Consider the following 24,939-nt stretch of genomic DNA (forward strand, 5'->3'; position numbering starts at 1 on the left):
GGGGAGGGTCAGTGGTCGAGGGGGAGAGGATCGAGGGGGAGGGTCAGTGGTCGAGGGGGAAGGTCAGTGGTCGAGGGGAAGGGTCAGTGGTCAAGGGGGAGGGTCAGTGGTCGAGGGGGAGGGTCAGTGGATCGAGGGGGAGGGTCAGTGGTCGAGGGGGAGGGTCAGTGGATCGAGGGGGAGGGTCAGTGGATCGAGGGGGAGGGTCAGTGGTCGAGGGGGAGGGTCAGTGGATCGAGGGGGAGGGTCAGTGGATCGAGGGGGAGGGTCAGTGGTCGAGGGGGAGGGTCAGTGGATCGAGGGGGAGGGTCAGTGGTCGAGGGGGAGGGTCAGTGGATCGAGGGGGAGGGTCAGTGGTTGAGGGGGAGGGTCAGTGGTCGAGGGGGAGGGTCAGTGGTCGAGGGGGAGAGGATCGAGGGGGAGGGTCAGTGGTCGAGGGTGAGGGTCAGTGGATCGAGGGGGAGGGTCAGTAGATCGAGGGGGAGGGTCAGTGGATCGAGGGGGAGGGTCAGTAGATCGAGGGGGAGGGTCAGTGGTCGAGGGGGAGGGTCAGTGGATCGAGGGGGAGGGTCAGTAGATCGAGGGGGAGGGTCAGTGGATCGAGGGGGAGGGTCAGTAGATCGAGGGGGAGGGTCAGTGGTCGAGGGGGAGGGTCAGTGGATCGAGGGGGAGGGTCAGTGGTCGAGGGGGAGGGTCAGTGGTCAAGGGGGAGGGTCAGTGGATCGAGGGGGAGGGTCAGTGGTCGAGGGGGAGGGTCAGTGGTCGAGGGGGAGAGGATCGAGGGGGAGGGTCAGTGGTCGAGGGGGAAGGTCAGTGGTCGAGGGGAAGGGTCAGTGGTCAAGGGGGAGGGTCAGTGGTCGAGGGGGAGGGTCAGTGGATCGAGGGGGAGGGTCAGTGGTCGAGGGGGAGGGTCAGTGGATCGAGGGGGAGGGTCAGTGGATCGAGGGGGAGGGTCAGTGGTCGAGGGGGAGGGTCAGTGGATCGAGGGGGAGGGTCAGTGGATCGAGGGGGAGGGTCAGTGGTCGAGGGGGAGGGTCAGTGGTCGAGGGGGAGGGTCAGTGGATCGAGGGGGAGGGTCAGTGGTTGAGGGGGAGGGTCAGTGGTCGAGGGGGAGGGTCAGTGGTCGAGGGGGAGAGGATCGAGGGGGAGGGTCAGTGGTCGAGGGTGAGGGGCCGTCCCGCTGACTTACTCGAGAGTACAAGTGTAAAGCTTTATCTACAGTGCCAGCGTTTTTATAGGTTTTTATAAAATGGACTTTGTTGATCAGTGACAAATAATGATGATTTTATGTAACCGTAACGACGTAAATGTGCATCACTTTCATCCTCTGCTCGAGTGTTTTGTTACACCAGAAACAATGACAGAAGAGTGACAGTAATGCAGTTTCATCAAAGAAATTCATGATTCAACTCAACTTATTACACACAGTAAATCAGTTATTACATCTTTCACACTTGCTCCTGGCTGGCTCGCCATCTGGATCTGGATCTCGCCATCTGGATCTGGATCTCGCCATCTGGATCTGGTGTTGTTGAGTTTAAAGTTGATTTAGGGCGGATCCATCCATAAAGAACCTGAACTAAATATTCACGGGCTGAAGGAACAGGCTCAGGTCCAAACTCCATCCCATGTTCCACACTGTGATGGAGACAGCTGGAGGTGCGGAACCAGGTGTGGAACCAGGTATGGAGCCAGGTGTGGAACCAGGTGTGGAACCAGGTGTGGAACCAGGTGTGGAACCAGGTATGGAACCAGGAAGGTGGAACATCTGATGGAGGAACATCTGATGGTGGAACGTCTGGTGGTGGAACATCTGATGGTGGAACAGTTGGTGGTGGAACAGTTGGTGGTGGAACATCTGATGGTGGAACATCTGATGGTGGAACGTCTGGTGGTGGAACATCTGATGGTGGAACATCTGATGGTGGAACATCTGATGGTGGAACAGTTGGTGGTGGAACCTCTGATGGTGGAACGTCTGGTGGTGGAACATCTGATGGTGGAACATCTGATGGTGGAACATCCGATGGTGGAACGACTGGGGGTGGAACATCTGATGGTGGAACGTCTGATGGTGGAACATCTGATGGTGGAACGTCTGATGGTGGAACATCTGATGGTGGAACATCTGATGGTGGAACAGTTGGTGGTGGAACGTCTGATGGTGCAACGTCTGGTGGTGGAACATCTGATGGTGGAACGTCTGATGGTGGAACATCTGATGGTGGAACGTCTGATGGTGGAACGTCTGATGGTGGAACGTCTGGTGGTGGAACATCTGATGGTGGAACATCTGATGGTGGAACATCTGATGGTGGAACCTCTGATGGTGGAACGTCTGGTGGTGGAACATCTGATGGTGGAACATCTGATGGTGGAACGTCTGATGGTGGAACATCTGATGGTGGAACAGTTGGTGGTGGAACCTCTGATGATGGAACATCTGGTGGTGGAACATCTGATGGTGGAACCTCTGATGGTGGAACGTCTGGTGGTGGAACATCTGATGGTGGAACGTCTGATGGTGGAACATCTGATGGTGGAACATCTGATGGTGGAACATCTGATGGTGGAACAGTTGGTGGTGGAACCTCTGATGGTGGAACGTCTGATGGTGGAACGTCTGATGGTGGAACATTCGGCCTCATCGTTTAAGAGAAAATGTAAAAATTGCTTTTGTAGAAATTCCTTTTCTTTCCTGGTGAAACGTCAGAACGATGTTTCATAAAAGCAGGAGGAACGACAGCGAGAGCCACTTCCATAAATGTTTCAGCGCTTCAGACGGAGCCTGGAGCGCCTCTTTAATAATGCAGGTGAGGAGCGCCCCCTGCAGGCCCCGGCTCCTCTGTGTGAAGAGCGCCCCCTGCAGGCCCCGGTTCCGCCCCCTGCAGGCCCCGGCTCCGCCCCCTGCAGGCCCCGGCTCCTCTGTGTGAAGAGCGCCCCCTGCAGGCCCCGGCTCCGCCCCCTGCAGGCCCCGGCTCCTCTGTGTGAAGAGCGCCCCCTGCAGGCCCCGGCTCCTCTGCCCCTGGTCTTTACTGGTTCCTGGTCTTCACTGGTCCCTGGTCTTCACTGGTCTTCACTGGTCCCTGGTCTTCCCTGGTCCTCACTGGTTCTTGGTCCTCACTGGTCCATGGCCTTCACTGGTTCCTGGTCTTCAATGGTTCCTGGTTCCTGGTCTTCACTGGTTCCTGGTCTTCACTGGTTCCTGGTCTTCACTGGTTCCTGGTCTTCACTGGTTCCTGGTCTTCACGGGTTCCTGGTTCCTGGTCTGTTGTGGACATGAGAAACGGCTCTTTTCTTGTGGCCTAATTATCGTTTTGTGTAAATTTGCAGAACAAAGGAAAATGTCCAGGTCTAAGAGTGAAGAGTGCTGAGTGTGCACAAAGAAGAAAGAGGGAGGAGAGAGGGGGAGAGAGAGGGAGAGGAGAGGGGGGAGAGGGGGAGGAGAGGGGGAGGAGAGGGGGGAGAGGGGGAGGAGGGAGGAGGGAGAGAGGGGGAGGAGCGAGGAGAGGGGGAGAGAGAGGGGGAAAGAGGGGGAGGGAGAGGAGCGAGGAGAGGGGGAGACAGAGGGGGAGAGGGGGGGAGGAAGAGAGGAGGGAGAGAGGGAAGAGAGGGAGAGGGGGAGAGAGGAGAGAGGAGGGAGGTAGGAGAGAGGGGGAGAGAAGAGGGAGATAGGGGGAGGAGCGATGGAGAGAGGGAGAGAGGGAGGAGAGGGGGAGGAGAGAGGGGGAGGAGAGAGGAGAGGGGGAGAGAGGAGGGGGCTAAACGTGTGAGTTCTGCTGATCCGGCAGAATTATACAGTTTGTACAGAGCTCGACTCAAAGACACAAGAAAACCTGAACTACTACTACTACTACTACTACTACTACTACTACTACTACTACTACTACTACTACTACTACTACTACTACTACTACTACTACTACTAATAATAATAATAATAATAATAATAATAATAATCATAATAATCATAATAATCGAATAGTTCATATGTTCATGTTCCGTTCCTGACTTTAAACCCGTGAATCTCAAATAACAACAAATACAACTATTACTTTTATAGTGTCGAGCTTTTGATGTCGACCATTTTGTTTTATTCGAGGAAAATTCATAGGAACAATTTACTTTTAATTGTGGAATAAATTGTAATATTCAGTGTTGGTCCTGCAGTGCCCCTGCTGGTGTAAAGGTGGTCCTGCAGTGCCCCTGCTGGTGTAAAGGTGGTCCTGCAGTGCCCCTGCTGGTGTAAAGGTGGTCCTGCAGTGCCCCTGCTGGTGTAAAGGTGGTCCTGCAGTGCCCCTGCTGGTGTAAAGGTGGTCCTGCAGTGCCCCTGCTGGTGTAAAGGTGGTCCTGCAGTGCCCCTGCTGGTGTAAAGGTGGTCCTGCAGTGCCCCTGCTGGTGTAAAGGTGGTCCTGCAGTGCCCCTGCTGGTGTAAAGGTGGTCCTGCAGTGCCCCTGCTGGTGTAAAGGTGGTCCTGCAGTGCCCCTGCTGGTGTAAAGGTGGTCCTGCAGTGCCCCTGCTGGTGTAAAGGTGGTCCTGCAGTGCCCCTGCTGGTGTAAAGGTGGTCCTGCAGTGCCCCTGTTGGTGTAAAGGTGGTCCTGCAGTGCCCCTGCTGGTGTAAAGGTGGTCCTGCAGTGCCCCTGCTGGTGTAAAGGTGGTCCTGCAGTGCCCCTGCTGGTGTAAAGGTGGTCCTGCAGTGCCCCCTCTTACTGTTTTATCGTCATTATAAAATGTCACATTCAACAGACTTTATCGTTTCCTTTTGCTCAACACAAATGCACTGACTAAAGCTCTAATGCATAACTTTTAAGCCCAAGACAAAATTAATGAATTTTTACTGCACTGAAAAAGCTGTGTTCTCACAGTGAGCGGCCTTTCCACAAACCTGACTCCTCACCCTGAGGAGCCTCCTGCTTGTTTCCATGGAAATACCGTTTCTTCTGCTGTAATGTTCCACACTGTGGCATTAATCTGGAAGTCTGGCTTTAACTTTCTACTAACTTTACACGGCAGAAAGTTACAGACTGTGGCTTTAATACAAATGTACACGTGTGCTTCCCTCTAGCGGCCATTATCAGAATTACACACAGTCCATTTCTTTCCTTGTGCTAAATAAAACAACATCATTCTTTATATATTACTTTATATATTTAAAAAGGGAAAGGAAAGTGCTTGTTTTGGTGGAGGACTTTCGTGTTATGAGCAGAAGTGCGCAAAATACAGCTACTTTTCTACAATCAGAGGAACAAACACGTCCTGATTCTCTCATTTGTCATAAAGTTAAGTTCATTAAAAGGTAAAAACACAAACAAAGCAGTTTTAATCTTACATCGCGTCCTCCCTCTGTTTACAATGCGACTCAATGTGAAAGTATTCTCAGTATTTGCACTCGTTTGTGTTGACGAAACCGTGGCTAACGCTAATGCTAATGTTTATGCTAATGCTACGCTAGCCGGTTTTCCCGCCTCCGCTCGCACAGCGCGCTCGAGCGCCGTCACTTTCCCTCCGTCAAACGCGGAGGTAAAATGGGTTTTCTGAAGCAGATCGACGTGGAGAACTTTAAGTCGTGGCGCGGGAGGCAGACCATCGGCCCGTTCCTCCGGTTCAGCTGCATCATCGGGACCAACGGATCCGGTAAATGTGCTTTTTATCCACGTTAATGGCGCCGGTTTGAGGTCAAAGACGCGCCTCCGTCACGGCCGCGTTTCTGTCTCATTTAAACACGCTTTTGAGACACGTTTCTGGGCTTTAAAGTCAGAAAACTGGATGAAAACAGGATAAAAACATGATAAAAACATTTGAATATTGTCTCTATTATTATGTAGCTTTTTTAGATATATATATTATAATTAGTGTGTAATATATCTTCAGATAAAAGTAAAAACGATTTTTGTGAGTGTGAAAGTCTAACTGTGCCATAATGTGTGTCAAATGTATATAAATGTGTTTAATGTGTTCTAATGCAGTAAAACCCCTTGTTAAATGTATTTAAATGTGTGTTAAATGTGTTTAAACGTGTGTTAAATGTGTTTAAATGCAGTAAAACCCTGTGTTAAATGTGTTTAATGTGTTTAAATGTAGTAAAACTCTGTGTTAAATGTGTCAAATGTGTGTTAAATGTGTCAAATGTGTGTTAAATGTGTTTAAATGTTACTGACTCATTCTGAATCCTGTTTAATGATGTTACCAACACGACAGAAGTTTGAATGTTTTTAGACCTTTTCGTGTCTCGATGCTGTACTTTTATAAACATGTTCATTATTGTGTCATTCATCAGGAAAACACTGGGGCAAAAACACATGTCGATAACTTCTTATTCTAAACCAGGCGTGTCAAACTCATTTGGGTCGCGGGCCGAACATAACGTAAAACATAAAACTATTAAAAATAAATTCAAATGCAAACAATCAAAAATAAGCAGTTTAAAAGAAATCCTGTGTTTACGCAGTAGTAGTACTCACGTGTAGTAGTACTAGTACTCACGTGTAGTAGTACTAGTACTCACGTGTAGTAGTACTCACGTGTAGTAGTACTAGTACTCACGTGTATTAGTACTCACGTGTAGTAGTACTAGTACTCACGTGTAGTAGTACTAGTACTCACGTGTAGTAGTACTCACGTGTAGTAGTACTAGTACTCACGTGTAGTAGTACTCACGTGTAGTAGTACTAGTACTCACGTGTAGTAGTACTCACGTGTAGTAGTACTAGTACTCACGTGTAGTAGTACTCACGTGTAGTAGTACTAGTACTCACGTGTAGTAGTACTCACGTGTAGTAGTACTAGTACTCACGTGTAGTAGTACTCACGTGTAAGTAAAAGTACACATACAGCATGAGCGATCTATTGAAGTACACATTTAATCATGTACTTGCATTTTAAGTTGCAAGTGGGAAAATAACAAATAATATCATATATAAGTTGCTCCGGAGATAAGTAGTATATACGTATAAATATAAGTCGCACCCGGCCAAAACTATGAAAAAATGTGCGAAAATACAGTACTTAATGAACATGTTTCATCTTTAGCCACAGACTTTGTTCTAAACGATTTCCTGTACTATTGTCTCTCCAGGTAAATCCAACGTGATGGACGCCATCAGCTTCGCCACAGGAGAGCGCTCGTCTTCTCTCAGAGTGAAACATCTGCGAGACCTGATCCACGGAGCTCACATCGGTCAGCCTGTGTCCAGAAGTGCCACGGTCTGTCTGAGATACTGCGGCGAGGACGAGGAGGAGCGCAGCTTCAGCCGCACCATCACCGGTGAGGACCAGGTCAAATATCTACAGGTCACTAGGTCAAACATCTGAAGCTCGAGAGGACCAGAGAGGACCAGGTCAAACATCTGAAGCTCGAGAGGACCAGAGGACCAGGTCAAACATCTGAAGCTCGAGAGGACCAGAGGACCAGCTCAAACATCTGAAGCTCGAGAGGACCAGAGGACCAGGTCAAACATCTGAAGCTCGAGAGGAGCAGAGGACCAGGTCAAACATCTGAAGCTCGAGAGGACCAGAGGACCAGGTCAAACATCTGAAGCTCGAGAGGACCAGAGAGGACCAGGTCAAACATCTGAAGCTCGAGAGGACCAGAGGACCAGGTCAAACATCTGAAGCTCGAGAGGACCAGAGAGGACCAGGTCAAACATCTGAAGCTCGAGAGGACCAGAGGACCAGGTCAAACATCTGAAGCTCGAGAGGACCAGAGGACCAGGTCAAACATCTGAAGCTCGAGAGGACCAGAGGACCAGGTCAAACATCTGACGCTCGAGAGGACCAGAGGACCAGGTCAAACATCTGAAGCTCGAGAGGACCAGAGGACCAGGTCAAACATCTGAAGCTCGAGAGGACCAGAGAGGACCAGGTCAAACATCTGAAGCTCCAGAGGACCAGGTCAAACATCTGAAGCTCGAGAGGACCAGAGGACCAGGTCAAACATCTGAAGCTCCAGAGGACCAGAGAGGACCAGGTCAAACATCTGAAGCTCGAGAGGAGCAGAGAGGACCAGGTCAAACATCTGAAGCTCGAGAGGACCAGAGGACCAGGTCAAACATCTGAAGCTCGAGAGGACCAGAGAGGACCAGGTCAAACATCTGAAGCTCCAGAGGACCAGGTCAAACATCTGAAGCTCGAGAGGACCAGAGAGGACCAGGTCAAACATCTGAAGGTCGAGAGGACCAGGTCAAACATCTGAAGGTTGAGAGGACCAGGTCAAACATCTGAAGCTCGAGAGGACCAGGTCAAACATCTGAAGGTCGAGAGGACCAGGTCAAACATCTAAAGGTCGAGAGGACCAGGTCAAACATCTAAAGGTCGAGGGAGTGTGACACGAGCCTCTTGTAGGACTAAAGCTCACTCAGAACTCGACACAATTATTATCTCGCTCTTCTTCGTGTCTTCATAATCTCGTGCTGTGTGTCATGTGACTTCATGTTCCAGGCGACTCCTCAGAGTATCGGGTCAATAACGTCCAGGTGACTCTGGGTCAGTATCTGAAGCATCTGGAGGAGATCGGCATCGTCACCAAAGCCCAGAACTGCCTCGTCTTCCAGGTTCATCATTCTGCTGCTCAAAAGAATCAAATAAAATGAATGAAGTGAAGACGTCCTGAGTGCTGACCTGTGTTTGTGTCGTCTCCACCAGGGGGCAGTGGAGTCCATCGCTCTGAAGGACCCCAAAGAGCGGACCAAGATGTTCGAGATCATCAGTCAGTCCAGAGAGCTGGCCTCAGAGTACGAGCAGAAGAAGAAGGCCATGCTGCGCGCCAAAGAAGACACTCAGTTCCACTTCAACAAGAAGAAGGCGGCTGTGGTGGAGAGGAAGCAAGTGTCGCAGGAGAAACAGGAGGTGAGGAAGCAAGTGTCGCAGGAGAAACAAGAGGTGAGGAAGCAAGTGTCGCAGGAGAAACAGGAGGTGAGGAAGCAAGTGTCGCAGGAGAAACAGGAGGTGAGGAAGCAAGTGTCGCAGGAGAAACAGGAGGTGAGGAAGCAAGTGTCGCAGGAGAAACAAGAGGTAAGGAAGCAAGTGTCGCAGGAGAAACAGGAGGTGAGGAAGCAAGTGTCGCAGGAGAAACAAGAGGTAAGGAAGCAAGTGTCGCAGGAGAAACAGGAGGTGAGGAAGCAAGTGTCGCAGGAGAAACAAGAGGTAAGGAAGCAAGTGTCGCAGGAGAAACAGGAGGTGAGGAAGCAAGTGTCGCAGGAGAAACAGGAGGTGAGGAAGCAAGTGTCGCAGGAGAAACAGGAGGTGAGGAAGCAAGTGTCGCAGGAGAAACAGGAGGTGAGGAAGCAAGTGTCGCAGGAGAAACAGGAGTTTGTTGGTGTCTTCAGGCGGAGAAGTACCAGTCGCTGTTGGACGACCTGGGCGAGCAGCGTCTGCAGCTCAGTCTGACTCGGCTCTTCCACAGCGAGAGGAGCATCGACGCTCTTTGCGACTCTCTGGGGCAGAAGCAGCAGGTGGTCTCCTCCAAACAGAGCCACGCCAGCGACTGCGAGCTCCAAGTCAAAGCTCAGAGGAAAGATCACGGCCGTCTGCAGAGGGAGGCGCAGCTCCTCGACAAAGACATACGGTAAACACCTCCACAGAAGCTCAGATGCGAGGAGCGCGTTCTGAGGCGTGTGGTGTGTTTGTGTGGCAGGGCCCAGGAGCAGCTTCTGTCCCAGTGCCGCGCCCACTACATCAAGGCCAAGGTCAACTCGTCCCACCACAAGAAGAAGGCGGAGGAGATCCGGGCGGCGCTGAGGGAGGCCGAGGAGCAGCTGGCTCTGAAGAAGCAGGAGCTGAGGCGAGGACGTCAGGAGGCGGAGGAGCTGGAGGAGAGCAGGAGGAGCTACGAGAGAGAAGCCCAGAGACAGACGGCCTCCAGGGACATCCAGCTGGACCAGGAGCAGGTCAGAGCAAACATCTGCTGCTGCTCAGGGCTGGTGGGGCTGTGAGGAGGTGTGGACTTCTACTACTCTAAGGTTCTCCTGGTGAAATAAATGGGCTACATTTAGATCCTGGTTTAGAGCTCAGGTGACCTTCAGACGACCCTCAGATGACTCTCAGACCTTCAGACGACCCTCAGATAACTCTCAGGCCTTCAGACGACCCTCAGATGACTCTCAGACCTTCATACGACCCTCAGATGACTCTCAGACCTTCAGACGACCCTCAGATAACTCTCAGGCCTTCAGATGACCCTCAGATGACCTTCAGATGACTCTTAGACCCTCAGATGACTCTCAGGCCTTCAGACGACCCTCAGATTACTCTCAGACCTTCAGACGACCCTCAGATGACCTTCAGACGACCCTCATATGACTCTCAGGCCTTCAGATGACCGTCAGATGACCCTCAGACGACCCTCAGATGACTCTCAGGCCTTCAGATGACCCTCAGATAACCTTCAGATGACCCTCATATGACCTTCAGATGACTCTCAGACCTTCAGATGACCCTCAGATGACTCTCAGACCTTCAGATGACCCTCAGACCTTCAGATGATGCTCAGACCTTCAAGATTACCATCAGACCTTCAGATAACTCTCAGACCTTCAGATGACCCTCAGATGACCTTCAGATGACTCTTAGACCCTCAGATTACTCTCAGGCCTTCAGACGACCCTCAGATGACTCTCAGGCCTTCAGACGACCCTCAGATGACCTTCAGACGACCCTCAGATGACTCTGACCCTCAGATGACCCTCAGATAACTCAGACCTTCAGATGACCCTCAGATGACCTTCAGATGACTCTTAGACCCTCAGATTACTCTCAGGCCTTCAGACGACCCTCAGATGACCTTCAGACTACCCTCAGATGACTCTCTGACCCTCAGATGACTCTCAGACCTTCAGATGACCCTCAGATGACCTTCAGATGACTCTTAGACCCTCAGATGACTCTCAGGCCTTCAGACGACCCTCAGATGACTCTCAGGCCTTCAGACGACCCTCAGATGACCTTCAGACGACCCTCAGATGACTCTGACCCTCAGATGACCCTCAGATGACTCTCAGACCTTCAGATGACCCTCAGATGACTCTCAGACCTTCAGATGACCCTCAGATGACCTTCAGATGACTCTTAGACCCTCAGATGACTCTCAGGCCTTCAGACGACCCTCAGATGACTCTCAGGCCTTCAGACGACCCTCAGATGACCTTCAGACGACCCTCAGATGACTCTCTGACCCTCAGATGACCCTCAGATGACTCTCAGACCTTCAGATGACCCTCAGATGACTCTCAGACCTTCAGATGACCCTCAGATGACCTTCAGACGACCCTCAGATGACTCTCAGACCCTCAGATGACCCTCAGATGACTCTCAGACCTTCAGATGACCCTCAGATGACATTCAGACGACCCTCAGATGACTCTCAGACCCTCAGATGACCCTCAGATGACATTCAGACGACCCTCAGATGACTCTCAGACCTTCAGATGACCCTCAGATGACCTTCAGATGACTCTTAGACCCTCAGATGACTCTCAGGCCTTCAGACGACCCTCAGATGACTCTCAGGCCTTCAGACGACCCTCAGATGACCTTCAGACGACCCTCAGATGACTCTCTGACCCTCAGATGACCCTCAGATGACTCTCAGACCTTCAGATGACCCTCAGATGACTCTCAGACCTTCAGATGACCCTCAGATGACCTTCAGACGACCCTCAGATGACTCTCAGACCCTCAGATGACCCTCAGATGACTCTCAGACCTTCAGATGACCCTCAGATGACATTCAGACGACCCTCAGATGACTCTCAGACCCTCAGATGACCCTCAGATGACATTCAGACGACCCTCAGATGACTCTCAGACCCTCAGATGACCCTCAGATGACTCTCAGACCCTCAGATGACCCTCAGATGACTCTCAGACCCTCAGATGACCCTCAGATGACTCTCAGACCTTCAGATGACCCTCAGATGACTCTCAGACCTTCAGATGACCCTTACAGTTATCAGACCCGGGTCGTGCTAAAGGACCTTTGACCTCTGCCACAGTTGGAGCGTTACAAGGAGCTGAAGGAGCTCTCTCGGCGCCAGGGCGCGGTCCTGACCCAACAGGCCGACAAACTGCACTGGGAGATCAAGGCCGACCGGGAGAGACTGGACCTGGACCGGCGCCGACGCAGCCAGGTCCAGGCCGGGGTCAGCAGCGGTCAGAAGGAGCTGGAGGACGGGGCGCGGCGAGCGGAGAAGCTGGAGAAGTACACGGCCGCCTGCAGGTGTGAGCCACGCCCTCCGCGAGGAGGGAGGCGACGCTGTGACGCTCTTCTTCTCCTCCGCTCAGGTCCTCCATCCACGCTCTCCGGGAGCAGGAGCAGACTCTGGGCGCCGAGCTGCAGACGGGCGGGGCCAGGGCGGAGCAGGTTCGGGCGGAGCTGGAGGCCGTCCTGGAGGAGCTGGGCCACGCCGGTCTGGAGACGCACGAGAACAAGAGGCGGAGCCAGAGGAAGGAGGTCCTGGAGCGGCTGCAGAGGCGGTGCCCCGACACCGTGGTACAAGAACCCGGAGGAAACATCTAGAGTCTAGAGTATACAGAGTACTTCAGAGTATCGCAGTATATCGCTGAAGTATCCATGTAAATATACAGAGTACTTCAGAGTATCGCAGTATATCGCTGAAGTATCCATGTAAATATAGAGTACTTCAGAGTATCGCAGTATATCGCTGAAGTATCCATGTAAATATAGAGTACTTCAGAGTATCGCAGTATATCGCTGAAGTATCCATGTAAATATACAGAGTATATCGCTGAAGTATCCATGTCAATATACAGAGTATATCGCTGAAGTATCCATGTAAAAGTACCATAGGCTGACGCGATAATTAGTTTAGTTTAGTCTGTATTTGTGCAGAAATGATTCTTCTAGAGAAACGATCTGCTCCAGGTTTTTCTGCAGAAGCAGAAACAGTGATACAAGTACAACAGCTCAGGAAAATACACCTAAATATACACTAAATGTGTTCAGACGGATCAAAAGTCCAGCTAAACTAACTTCTGGAAGACTTGGTTTAGACCTGGTTTATACCTGGTTTAGACCTGGTTTAGTCCTGGTTTAGCCCTGGTTTAGCTCTTTTTTAGATCTGGTTTAGACCCGGTTTATTCCTGGTTTAGACCTGGTTTAGTCCCGGTTTGGACCTGGTTTAGATCTGGTTTAGACCCGGTTTAGACCCGGTTTTGTCCTGGTTTTGTCCTGGTTTAGTCCCGGTTTGGACCTGGTTTAGTCCTGGTTTAGTCCTGATTTAGTTCCGCTTTAATCCTGTTTGGACCTGGTCTCTTAATGATGTGTTCACACCAGCAGGAGGCGCTGCAGTTCACACCTTTAACCTGCAGGAGGCGCTGCAGTTCACACCTTTAACCTGCAGGAGGCGCTGCAGTTCACACCTTTAACCTGTCTCTCCCTCAGTTCGGCCGTCTGTCTGACCTGGTCAGTCCCGTCCATAAGAAGTTCCAGTTGGCAGTGACCAAAGTGTTCAGCCGCTTCCTGAACGCCATCGTGGTCAGCTCTGAGGGCGTGGCCCGCGACTGCATCCAGTTCATCAAAGAAGAGCGCTGCGAGCCCGAGACCTTCCTGCCCATCGACTACCTCCAGGTGAGTTTAGACACTGCTTGTGCACAAAGAAGCTGCCAGGCTTTTAGCTGGAGGGCCGTCTTCCCGTCTTTTGGACGGGGTGTCTCGACATGTGGACGGACATTTTCGAGGACAAGGACGGTGTAATTTTTATTAATATATTTTAGAAAAGTGAATATCATCATTAAATCGGGCCGGGAAGCGTTTGACGATAGTCGCCGTGGTCCGCGCCATGACAGCTCACTGTTTACAAGTGAAAATTTGTATGCTGCGCGCTGATTGGTCGACAAAGTTTGTGTGCCTGGCTCTGATTGGCTGCCGAGCCGTGGTCTGGAAAATGCCAAGCTCAGGCGGCGCGATGATACGAGAGGCGTGCGGGTGCTGCCGTGTAGTCGCCTCCGCGTTAAAAGCGCCGCTTTATTTTGTAAAAGCGGCGAAAAAAGGCGGTGATAAACATATTGGCTTTCCATAGCCTTCCTTAAAAAAATAAAAATAAATGTAAGCCCCCGGTTGGACGGGGTGTTTTCAAATTCTAGCTAAAAGCCTGGAAGCTGCTCTTGCACAGCGTTCTGGTCCTGATGTTTCACACTCTAAAGTACAGTTCTGTTCATGAGTTTCATTTTGAGGAGGTTTTCTCAGTCAAAAGTACATGATGTTGTTTTAAAGTGTTGAAACCCGCTGTGGTCGTATTTCTCATCTTTCTAAAACACGCGTGGCGCTTCATCCAGAACAAAAGAGTTATAATTATAATAAATATAATAGAGGTGGAGCGAGGGGAAGCAGCTGAGAGCCCGTGGGTGTGGCCGTTATAAGACCGTAGAGGTGACTCTGGAGCCCCCTGGTGGCCACACACTGAACTGTCCGTGCTCTGTCAGGTGCAGCCTCTGAACGAGCGACTGAGGGAGCTGCCCGGAGCCAAGATGGCGGTGGACGTGGTGCAGGTAACAGAAGCCCGTGACGTCTGCGTGTTTGACATACTGTGTGTCTGATGTCTGATGTTTGATGTCTGTTGCCGTGGCGTCCCTGCAGGTGAGCGCCGCTGTCGCCGCTCCACAGCTCCGCCGCGTGGTGCAGTTTGTCTGTGGAAACACTCTGGTCTGTGAGAGCGTCAAAGAAGCTCGAGCTCTGGCCTTCGACAAACACGAGCGACGCAAGGTCCATGTCCTGCATTTACCTTTGTTCTGTTCTCTGCAGATGAAGGGCGGGGCTGTTCTCTGCAGATGAAGGGCGGGGCTGATCTCTGCAGATGAAGGGCGGGGCTGATCTCTGCAGATGAAGGGCGGGGCTGTTCTCTGCAGATGAAGGGCAGAGCTGTTCTCTGCAGATGAACAGATGAAGGGCGGGGCTGATCTCTGCAGATGAAGGGCGGGGCTGTTCTCTGCAGATGAAGGGCGGGGCTGTTCTCTGCAGATGAAGGGCGGGGCTGATCTCTGCAGATGAAGGGCGGGGCTGATCTCTGCAGATGAAGGGCGGGGCTGTTCTCTGCAGATGAAGGGCGGGGCTGTTCTCTGCAGATGAAGGGCGGGGCTGATCTCTGCAGATGAAGGGCGGGGCTGTTCTCTGCAGATGAAGGGCGGGGCTGTTCTCTGCAGATGAAGGGCGGGGCTGTTCTCTGCAGATGAAGGGCGGGGCTGTTCTCTGCAGATGAAGGGCGGGGCTGATCTCTGCAGATGAAGGGCGGGGCTGTTCTCTGCAGATGAAGGGCGGGGCTGTTCTCTGCAGATGAAGGGCGGAGCTGTTCTCTGCAGATGAAGGGCGGGGCAGATCTCTGCAGATGAAGGGCAGGGCTGATCTCTGCAGATGAAGGGCGGGGCAGATCTCTGCAGATGAAGGGCGGGGCTGTTCTCTGCAGATGAAGGGCGGAGCTGTTCTCTGCAGATGAAGGGCGGGGTTGATCTCTGCAGATGAAGGGCGGGGCTGATCTCTGCAGATGAAGGGCGGGGCTGATCTCTGCAGATGAAGGGCGGGGCTGATCTCTGCAGATGAAGGGCGGGGCTGTTCTCTGCAGATGAAGGGCGGAGCTGTTCTCTGCAGATGAACAGATGAAGGGCGGGGCTGATCTCTGCAGATGAAGGGCGGGGCTGTTCTCTGCAGATGAAGGGCGGGGCTGTTCTCTGCAGATGAAGGGCGGGGCTGATCTCTGCAGATGAAGGGCGGGGCTGTTCTCTGCAGATGAAGGGCGGGGCTGTTCTCTGCAGATGAAGGGCGGGGCTGTTCTCTGCAGATGAAGGGCGGGGCTGTTCTCTGCAGATGAAGGGCGGGGCTGTTCTCTGCAGGTGAAGGGCGGGGCTGTTCTCTGCAGATGAAGGGCGGGGCTGTTCTCTGCAGATGAAGGGCGGGGCTGATCTCTGCAGATGAAGGGCGGGGCTGTTCTCTGCAGATGAAGGGCGGGGCTGTTCTCTGCAGATGAAGGGCGGGGCTGTTCTCTGCAGATGAAGGGCGGAGCTGTTCCCTGCAGATGAAGGGCGGGGCAGATCTCTGCAGATGTTGAGCTTTGTGCCAGTGTTTGTTTCATGAGCAGAGGTTCAGACACGTGTGCATTCTGACTCTGTCCAGACGGTGGCGCTGGACGGGACAATGTTCGCCAAGTCCGGGGTGATTTCCGGAGGCTCCAGTGACCTGAGGAGTCGAGCTCGCTGCTGGGACGACGCCCAAGTCAAGAACCTGAAGGAGCAGAAGCAACGACTCCTCAAAGAGTTCAGCGTGAGTAGAAACCAGGACCAGTCCTTTTGACGTGTTCCTCTGACGTGTTCCTCTGACGTGTTCCTCTGACGTGTTCCTCTGATGTGTTCCTCTGACGTGTTCCTCTGACGTGTTCCTCTGATGTGTTCCTCTGACGTGTTCCTCTGATGTGTTCCTCTGACGTGTTCCTCTGACGTGTTCCTCTGATGTGTTCCTCTGACGTGTTCCTCTGATGTGTTCCTCTGATGTGTTCCTCTGACGTGTTCCTCTGACGTGTTCCTCTGACGTGTTCCTCTGACGTGTTCCTCTGATGTGTTCCTCTGACGTGTTCCTCTGACGTGTTCCTCTGATGTGTTCCTCTGACGTGTTCCTCTGACGTGTTCCTCTGACGTGTTCCTCTGACGTGTTCCTCTGATGTGTTCCTCTGACGTGTTCCTCTGATGTGTTCCTCTGATGTGTTCCTCTGACGTGTTCCTCTGACGTGTTCCTCTGACGTGTTCCTCTGACGTGTTCCTCTGATGTGTTCCTCTGACGTGTTCCTCTGACGTGTTCCTCTGATGTGTTCCTCTGACGTGTTCCTCTGATGTGTTCCTCTGATGTGTTCCTCTGACGTGTTCCTCTGATGTGTTCCTCTGACGTGTTCAAATCAAATCAAATCAATTTATTTTTGTAAGGCCCAAAATCACAACAACAGTTGCCTCTGAGGGCCACAGGGAGAAATGAATCAACAATGTCTGTGGTGGCGAGGGACGATGTCCCAGGGTCCTCTGTCCTTAGACTCTCCTTCTCGGCCAGGAAAAACTACAAAAAAACCTCTTTGGGAAAAAAGCGTAGAAACCTGGAGGAGTTCCAGTGAAGGAGAGATCCGACTCTCACAGACGGACACGAGGGAGACTGGAGCTGGACCCACTCTTCAGGCAGATGAGGGACCGTCCACACAGGGCAGGGACCACTTCACCAGGGGAGGGGCATCTGGGTCCACAGGTCCTCAGGAGTGAGAGAAAGAAAAAGAAGGCGGTGAACAGTTTGCAAGTGGAATCAAAAAATAAATATTGTTTGATAGCATAAGTAGTCAGAAGAAGACTACTGTGTTCCTCTGACGTGTTCCTTTTGACGTGTTCCTCTGACGTGTTCCTCTGACGTGTTCCTCTGACGTGTTCCTTTTGACGTGTTCCTCTGACGTGTTCCTCTGACGTGTTCCTCTGACGTGTTCCTCTGACGTGTTCCTCTGACGTGTTCCTTTTGACGTGTTCCTCTGACGTGTTCCTCTGACGTGTTCCTCTGACGTGTTCCTCTGATGTGTTCCTTTTGACGTGTTCCTCTGACGTGTTCCCCTGACGTGTTCCCCTGACGTGTTCTTTTGACGTGTTCCTCTGACGTGTTCCCCTGACGTGTTCCTCTGACGTGTTCCTCTGACGTGTTCCTCTGACGTGTTCCCCTGACGTGTTCCCCTGACGTGTTCTTTTGACGTGTTCCTCTGACGTGTTCCTCTGACGTGTTCCCCTGACGTGTTCTTTTGACGTGTTCCTCTGACGTGTTCCCCTGACGTGTTCCTCTGACGTGTTCCTCTGACGTGTTCCTCTGACGTGTTCCACTGACGTGTTCCCCTGACGTGTTCCTCTGACGTGTTCTTTTGACGTGTTCCTCTGACGTGTTCCCCTGACGTGTTCCTCTGACGTGTTCCCCTGACGTGTTCCTCTGACGTGTTCCCCTGACGTGTTCCTCTGACGTGTTCCTCTGACGTGTTCCACTGACGTGTTCCCCTGACGTGTTCTTTTGACGTGTTCCTCTGACGTGTTCCTCTGACGTGTTCCCCTGACGTGTTCCTCTGACGTGTTCTTTTGACGTGTTCCTCTGACGTGTTCCTCTGACGTGTTCCACTGACGTGTTCCCCTGACGTGTTCTTTTGACGTGTTCCCCTGACGTGTTCCTCTGACGTGTTCTTTTGACGTGTTCCTCTGACGTGTTCCCCTGACGTGTTCCTCTGACGTGTTCCTTTGACGTGTTCCTCTGACGTGTTCCCCTGACGTGTTCCTCTGACGTGTTCCCCTGACGTGTTCCCCTGACGTGTTCCCCTGACGTGTTCCCCTGACGTGTTCCTCTGACGTGTTCCCCTGACGTGTTCCCCTGACGTGTTCCTCTGACGTGTTCCCCTGACGTGTTCCCCTGACGTGTTCCTCTGACGTGTTCCCCTGACGTGTTCCTCTGACGTGTTCCTCTGACGTGTTCCCCTGACGTGTTCCTCTGACGTGTTCTTTTGACGTGTTCCTCTGACGTGTTCCTCTGACGTGTTCCCCTGACGTGTTCCCCTGACGTGTTCCTCTGACGTGTTCCCCTGACGTGTTCTTTTGACGTGTTCCCCTGACGTGTTCCTCTGACGTGTTCCTCTGACGTGTTCCCCTGACGTGTTCCACTGACGTGTTCCTCTGACGTGTTCCTCTGACGTGTTCCTCTGACGTGTTCCACTGACGTGTTCCACTGACGTGTTCTTTTGACGTGTTCCTCTGACGTGTTCCCCTGACGTGTTCCCCTGACGTGTTCCCCTGACGTGTTCCTCTGACGTGTTCCACTGACGTGTTCCCCTGACGTGTTCTTTTGACGTGTTCCTCTGACGTGTTCCCCTGACGTGTTCCTCTGACGTGTTCCTCTGACGTGTTCCTCTGACGTGTTCCACTGACGTGTTCCCCTGACGTGTTCCTCTGACGTGTTCTTTTGACGTGTTCCTCTGACGTGTTCCTCTGACGTGTTCTTTTGACGTGTTCCTCTGACGTGTTCCCCTGACGTGTTCCTCTGACGTGTTCCCCTGACGTGTTCCTCTGACGTGTTCCTCTGACGTGTTCCACTGACGTGTTCCCCTGACGTGTTCTTTTGACGTGTTCCTCTGACGTGTTCCCCTGACGTGTTCCACTGACGTGTTCCTCTGACGTGTTCCTCTGACGTGTTCCACTGACGTGTTCCCCTGACGTGTTCCTCTGACGTGTTCCTCTGACGTGTTCCCCTGACGTGTTCCTCTGACGTGTTCTTTTGACGTGTTCCTCTGACGTGTTTCACTGACGTGTTCCCCTGACGTGTTCTTTTGACGTGTTCCTCTGACGTGTTCCCCTGACGTGTTCCTCTGACGTGTTCCTCTGACGTGTTCCTCTGACGTGTTCCTCTGACGTGTTCCCCTGACGTGTTCCTCTGACGTGTTCCCCTGACGTGTTCCCCTGACGTGTTCCCCTGACGTGTTCCTCTGACGTGTTCCCCTGACGTGTTCCCCTGACGTGTTCCTCTGATGTGTTCCTCTGACGTGTTCCCCTGACGTGTTCCTCTGACGTGTTCCCCTGACGTGTTCCTCTGACGTGTTCTTTTGACGTGTTCCTCTGACGTGTTCCTCTGACGCGTTCCCCTGACGTGTTCCCCTGACGTGTTCCTCTGACGTGTTCCCCTGACGTGTTCCTCTGATGTGTTCCTCTGATGTGTTCCTCTGACGTGTTCCCCTGACGTGTTCCTCTGACGTGTTCCCCTGACGTGTTCCTCTGACGTGTTCTTTTGACGTGTTCCTCTGACGTGTTCCTCTGACGCGTTCCCCTGACGTGTTCCCCTGACGTGTTCCTCTGACGTGTTCCCCTGACGTGTTCTTTTGACGTGTTCCTCTGACGTGTTCCTCTGACGCGTTCCCCTGACGTGTTCCCCTGACGTGTTCCTCTGACGTGTTCCCCTGACGTGTTCTTTTGACGTGTTCCTCTGACGTGTTCCCCTGACGTGTTCCTCTGACGTGTTCCTCTGACGTGTTCCTCTGACGTGTTCCACTGACGTGTTCCCCTGACGTGTTCCTCTGACGTGTTCTTTTGACGTGTTCCTCTGACGTGTTCCCCTGACGTGTTCCTCTGACGTGTTCCCCTGACGTGTTCCTCTGACGTGTTCCCCTGACGTGTTCCTCTGACGTGTTCCTCTGACGTGTTCCACTGACGTGTTCCCCTGACGTGTTCTTTTGACGTGTTCCTCTGACGTGTTCCTCTGACGTGTTCCCCTGACGTGTTCCTCTGACGTGTTCTTTTGACGTGTTCCTCTGACGTGTTCCTCTGACGTGTTCCACTGACGTGTTCCCCTGACGTGTTCTTTTGACGTGTTCCCCTGACGTGTTCCTCTGACGTGTTCTTTTGACGTGTTCCTCTGACGTGTTCCCCTGACGTGTTCCTCTGACGTGTTCCTTTGACGTGTTCCTCTGACGTGTTCCCCTGACGTGTTCCTCTGACGTGTTCCCCTGACGTGTTCCCCTGACGTGTTCCCCTGACGTGTTCCCCTGACGTGTTCCTCTGACGTGTTCCCCTGACGTGTTCCCCTGACGTGTTCCTCTGACGTGTTCCCCTGACGTGTTCCTCTGACGTGTTCCTCTGACGTGTTCCCCTGACGTGTTCCTCTGACGTGTTCTTTTGACGTGTTCCTCTGACGTGTTCCTCTGACGTGTTCCCCTGACGTGTTCCCCTGACGTGTTCCTCTGACGTGTTCCCCTGACGTGTTCTTTTGACGTGTTCCCCTGACGTGTTCCTCTGACGTGTTCCTCTGACGTGTTCCCCTGACGTGTTCCACTGACGTGTTCCTCTGACGTGTTCCTCTGACGTGTTCCTCTGACGTGTTCCACTGACGTGTTCCACTGACGTGTTCTTTTGACGTGTTCCTCTGACGTGTTCCCCTGACGTGTTCCCCTGACGTGTTCCCCTGACGTGTTCCTCTGACGTGTTCCACTGACGTGTTCCCCTGACGTGTTCTTTTGACGTGTTCCTCTGACGTGTTCCCCTGACGTGTTCCTCTGACGTGTTCCTCTGACGTGTTCCTCTGACGTGTTCCACTGACGTGTTCCCCTGACGTGTTCCTCTGACGTGTTCTTTTGACGTGTTCCTCTGACGTGTTCCTCTGACGTGTTCTTTTGACGTGTTCCTCTGACGTGTTCCCCTGACGTGTTCCTCTGACGTGTTCCCCTGACGTGTTCCTCTGACGTGTTCCTCTGACGTGTTCCACTGACGTGTTCCCCTGACGTGTTCTTTTGACGTGTTCCTCTGACGTGTTCCCCTGACGTGTTCCACTGACGTGTTCCTCTGACGTGTTCCTCTGACGTGTTCCACTGACGTGTTCCCCTGACGTGTTCCTCTGACGTGTTCCTCTGACGTGTTCCCCTGACGTGTTCCTCTGACGTGTTCTTTTGACGTGTTCCTCTGACGTGTTTCACTGACGTGTTCCCCTGACGTGTTCTTTTGACGTGTTCCTCTGACGTGTTCCCCTGACGTGTTCCTCTGACGTGTTCCTCTGACGTGTTCCTCTGACGTGTTCCTCTGACGTGTTCCCCTGACGTGTTCCTCTGACGTGTTCCCCTGACGTGTTCCCCTGACGTGTTCCCCTGACGTGTTCCTCTGACGTGTTCCCCTGACGTGTTCCCCTGACGTGTTCCTCTGATGTGTTCCTCTGACGTGTTCCCCTGACGTGTTCCTCTGACGTGTTCCCCTGACGTGTTCCTCTGACGTGTTCTTTTGACGTGTTCCTCTGACGTGTTCCTCTGACGCGTTCCCCTGACGTGTTCCCCTGACGTGTTCCTCTGACGTGTTCCCCTGACGTGTTCCTCTGATGTGTTCCTCTGACGTGTTCCTCTGATGTGTTCCTCTGACGTGTTCCCCTGACGTGTTCCTCTGACGTGTTCCCCTGACGTGTTCCTCTGACGTGTTCTTTTGACGTGTTCCTCTGACGTGTTCCTCTGACGCGTTCCCCTGACGTGTTCCCCTGACGTGTTCCTCTGACGTGTTCCCCTGACGTGTTCCTCTGACGTGTTCCCCTGACGTGTTCCCCTGACGTGTTCCCCTGACGTGTTCCCCTGACGTGTTCCCCTGACGTGTTCCTCTGATGTGTTCCTCTGACGTGTTCCCCTGACGTGTTCCTCTGACGTGTTCCCCTGACGTGTTCCTCTGACGTGTTCCCCTGACGTGTTCCTCTGACGTGTTCTTTTGACGTGTTCCTCTGACGTGTTCCTCTGACGCGTTCCCCTGACGTGTTCCCCTGACGTGTTCCTCTGACGCGTTCCCCTGACGTGTTCCCCTGACGTGTTCCTCTGACGTGTTCCCCTGACGTGTTCCTCTGACGTGTTCCCCTGACGTGTTCCTCTGACGTGTTCCTCTGACGTGTTCCCCTGACGTGTTCCTCTGACGCGTTCCCCTGACGTGTTCCCCTGACGTGTTCCTCTGACGTGTTCCCCTGACGTGTTCCTCTGACGTGTTCCTCTGACGTGTTCAGGAGCTGCAGAAGCTGAGGAGGAAAGAGCCGGAGCTGAAGCAGATCCATGCCCAGAGTCACGGAGTTCAGACCAGACTCAAGTACTCGAGCCAAGACCTGGACCTGCTGAGGAAGAGAGGGCTCCCTAAGATCCAGGCTGTACGTGCTGTGGGCCCCACACACGCTCTGAGGGCCCCACACACGCTCTGAGGGCCCCACACACGCTCTGAGGGTCCCACACAAGCTCTGAGGGTCTGACAGGCGCTCTGAGGGTCCCACACACGCTCTGAGGGTCTGACACGCGCTCTGAGGGTCCCACACACGCTCTGAGGGTCCCACACAAGCTCTGAGGGTCTGACAGGCGCTCTAAGGGTCCCACACGCGCTCTGAGGGTCCCACACAAGCTCTGAGGGTCCCACACACGCTCTGAGGGTCCCACACACGCGCTGAGGGTCTGACACGCGCTCTGAGGGTCCCACACACGCTCTGAGGATCCCACACACGCTCTGAGGGTCTGACACACGCTCTGAGGGTCTGACACACGCGCTCTGAGGGTCCCACAGGCGCTCTGAGGGTCCCACAGGCACTCTGAGGGTCCCACACACGCTCTGAGGGTCTGACACACGCGCTCTGAGGGTCCCACACGCTCTGAGGGTCCCACACGCGCTCTGAGGGTCCCACAGGCGCTCTGAGGGTCCCACAGGCGCTCTGAGGGTCCCACACACGCTCTGAGGGTCTGACACACGCGCTCTGAGGGTCCCACACGCTCTGAGGGTCCCACACGCGCTCTGAGGGTCTGACACACGCGCTCTGAGGGTCCCACACGCTCTGAGGGTCCCACACGCGCTCTGAGGGTCTGACACGCGCTCTGAGGGTCCCACACGCGCTCTGAGGGTCCCACACACGCTCTGGGGGTCCCACGCGCTCTCTGAGGGTCCCACGCACGTTCTGAGGGTCCCACACGCGTTCTGAGGGTCCCACACGCGCTCTGAGGGTCTCACCTGCTGTCATTGATCTGTGCTGTGTCACGTTCAGGACATCTCGCGGCTGGAGAGCGACCACACCAACCTGAACTCAGAGATCCAGATGCAGGAGCAACATCTGGAGGAGAAAGAGCTGGAGCTGAAGGGTCTCAGGGACCAGATGGAGCAGGTGCTTTGTGCTGCTGCAGAGACACAGCTCCAAACATCTTCACATTGTGATGTCTTCAGGTGGAGGACGTGGTGTTCGCTGCTTTCTGTGGAGAGATCGGAGTGGAGAGCATCCGAGAGTACGAGAAGCAGCACCTGAAGCACCACACGGAGCACGACAAGACCAGGTCCAGATGAAGCTGCAGAGGTCAGAGGGCAGGGAACTCCTCACACTCACTGTCGGCTGCCCCCTGCAGGCTGGAGTTTGAGAGACAAGCGGCACGTCTGTCCGCTCAGCTCGAATATGAACAGAACCGACTCCAGCAGCAGAAGAATAAACTGCAGCAGCTCCAGGAAACGGTGGAGCGAGAAGAGCGAGCGGTGGAGGAGCAAGAGCAGGTTTGACACGTGTTATAGACTTTACACACTTCACTAGCAAGGACCACAACCCCATGTTTGATGCAACAGATTTATTGAAGAACGAAAATGAATAATAAGTATGTATAAGCAATGGATGCCGTTTTGGGGCTTCGGTAGATGAGGGCTGTAGGCTCCCGGGCCTTTGAACCCCCTGTCTGAAAGATAAGCAGAAGATTTAGAAGGGGTGGGAGGGAGGGGCATGAAGTAACGAACGCAGGTGTAATTGATTGGCCTGTTTAAATACTGTGGCCGCCGGAAGGGACGTGGAAGGGGGTGTGGTCCTGCTCCCGAACTTAAGATAACAGACTTATCTTCATTTCACTAGCAAGGACCACAACCCCATGTTTGATGCAACAGATTTATTGAAGAACGAAAATGAATAATAAGTATGTATAAGCAATGGATGCCGTTTTGGGGCTTCGGTAGATGAGGGCTGTAGGCTCCCGGGCCTTTGAACCCCAAAAGAAGCCTATGGAAGAAGCGCTGATTGAGCGGACTGAAGGTCGCTGAGGTTATGTCTGGTGTAGATTTCGAACGCCGTGGAGGACCAACGTCCCATGGTTTTGATGAAGCGGTCGGGAACTCCGCGACTGGAGGCAGAAGTAGCAGCACCGATGCGGAATGAATGTCCGGAAAAGAAGTTGGGGCAGATGTTGGACCTAGTAAGAATAAGTTTGAAGAATGGAATGAACCAAGACCTGGTCGCGATTTGGCCAAGTTCGGTTGTGAAGAGCGGGTTGTGAGGAGAGGCGCCGTGCATAGACCGGTACGAGATGAAGTCTAGAAGGACTTCGAAGGGGCTCAAGACGGAGTTGAGTTTAAATAGGAAAATTGGGGTTGAGTTACCGCTGTGGTTGGTCTTGCTCTGTTTGAGGTGGAAAACTAAGCAGTCGCTGGATGCTAGTT

At 53.0% G+C, this 24,939-nt stretch overlaps 1 protein-coding gene across 1 annotated transcript in view; it reads left to right on the top strand.

Moving 5' to 3' along the window:
• Nucleotides 1–5,493: 5,493 nt before the first annotated feature.
• smc1b (structural maintenance of chromosomes 1B) overlaps nucleotides 5,494–24,939 on the top strand; it is a 37,037-nt gene continuing 17,591 nt past the window's right edge. The window contains exons 1-16 of the mRNA XM_072435570.1: nucleotides 5,494–5,634; nucleotides 7,076–7,264; nucleotides 8,437–8,549; nucleotides 8,641–8,844; nucleotides 9,324–9,562; nucleotides 9,632–9,884; nucleotides 11,988–12,211; nucleotides 12,277–12,484; nucleotides 13,397–13,582; nucleotides 14,437–14,502; nucleotides 14,591–14,716; nucleotides 16,118–16,264; nucleotides 22,505–22,642; nucleotides 23,519–23,635; nucleotides 23,695–23,801; nucleotides 23,871–24,012. Of these exons, the coding sequence (XP_072291671.1) occupies nucleotides 5,526–5,634; nucleotides 7,076–7,264; nucleotides 8,437–8,549; nucleotides 8,641–8,844; nucleotides 9,324–9,562; nucleotides 9,632–9,884; nucleotides 11,988–12,211; nucleotides 12,277–12,484; nucleotides 13,397–13,582; nucleotides 14,437–14,502; nucleotides 14,591–14,716; nucleotides 16,118–16,264; nucleotides 22,505–22,642; nucleotides 23,519–23,635; nucleotides 23,695–23,801; nucleotides 23,871–24,012 (2,568 nt within the window). The 5' untranslated portion in view covers nucleotides 5,494–5,525. The remainder of the gene's footprint in view (nucleotides 5,635–7,075; nucleotides 7,265–8,436; nucleotides 8,550–8,640; nucleotides 8,845–9,323; nucleotides 9,563–9,631; nucleotides 9,885–11,987; nucleotides 12,212–12,276; nucleotides 12,485–13,396; nucleotides 13,583–14,436; nucleotides 14,503–14,590; nucleotides 14,717–16,117; nucleotides 16,265–22,504; nucleotides 22,643–23,518; nucleotides 23,636–23,694; nucleotides 23,802–23,870; nucleotides 24,013–24,939) is intronic.

This window comes from Eucyclogobius newberryi, unplaced genomic scaffold (assembly GCF_026437365.1).
Source record: "Eucyclogobius newberryi isolate DKJ021-1_F unplaced genomic scaffold, fEucNew1.0.hap1 SCAF_7, whole genome shotgun sequence".
NCBI classification, from domain to species: Eukaryota; Metazoa; Chordata; class Actinopteri; order Gobiiformes; family Gobiidae; genus Eucyclogobius; species Eucyclogobius newberryi.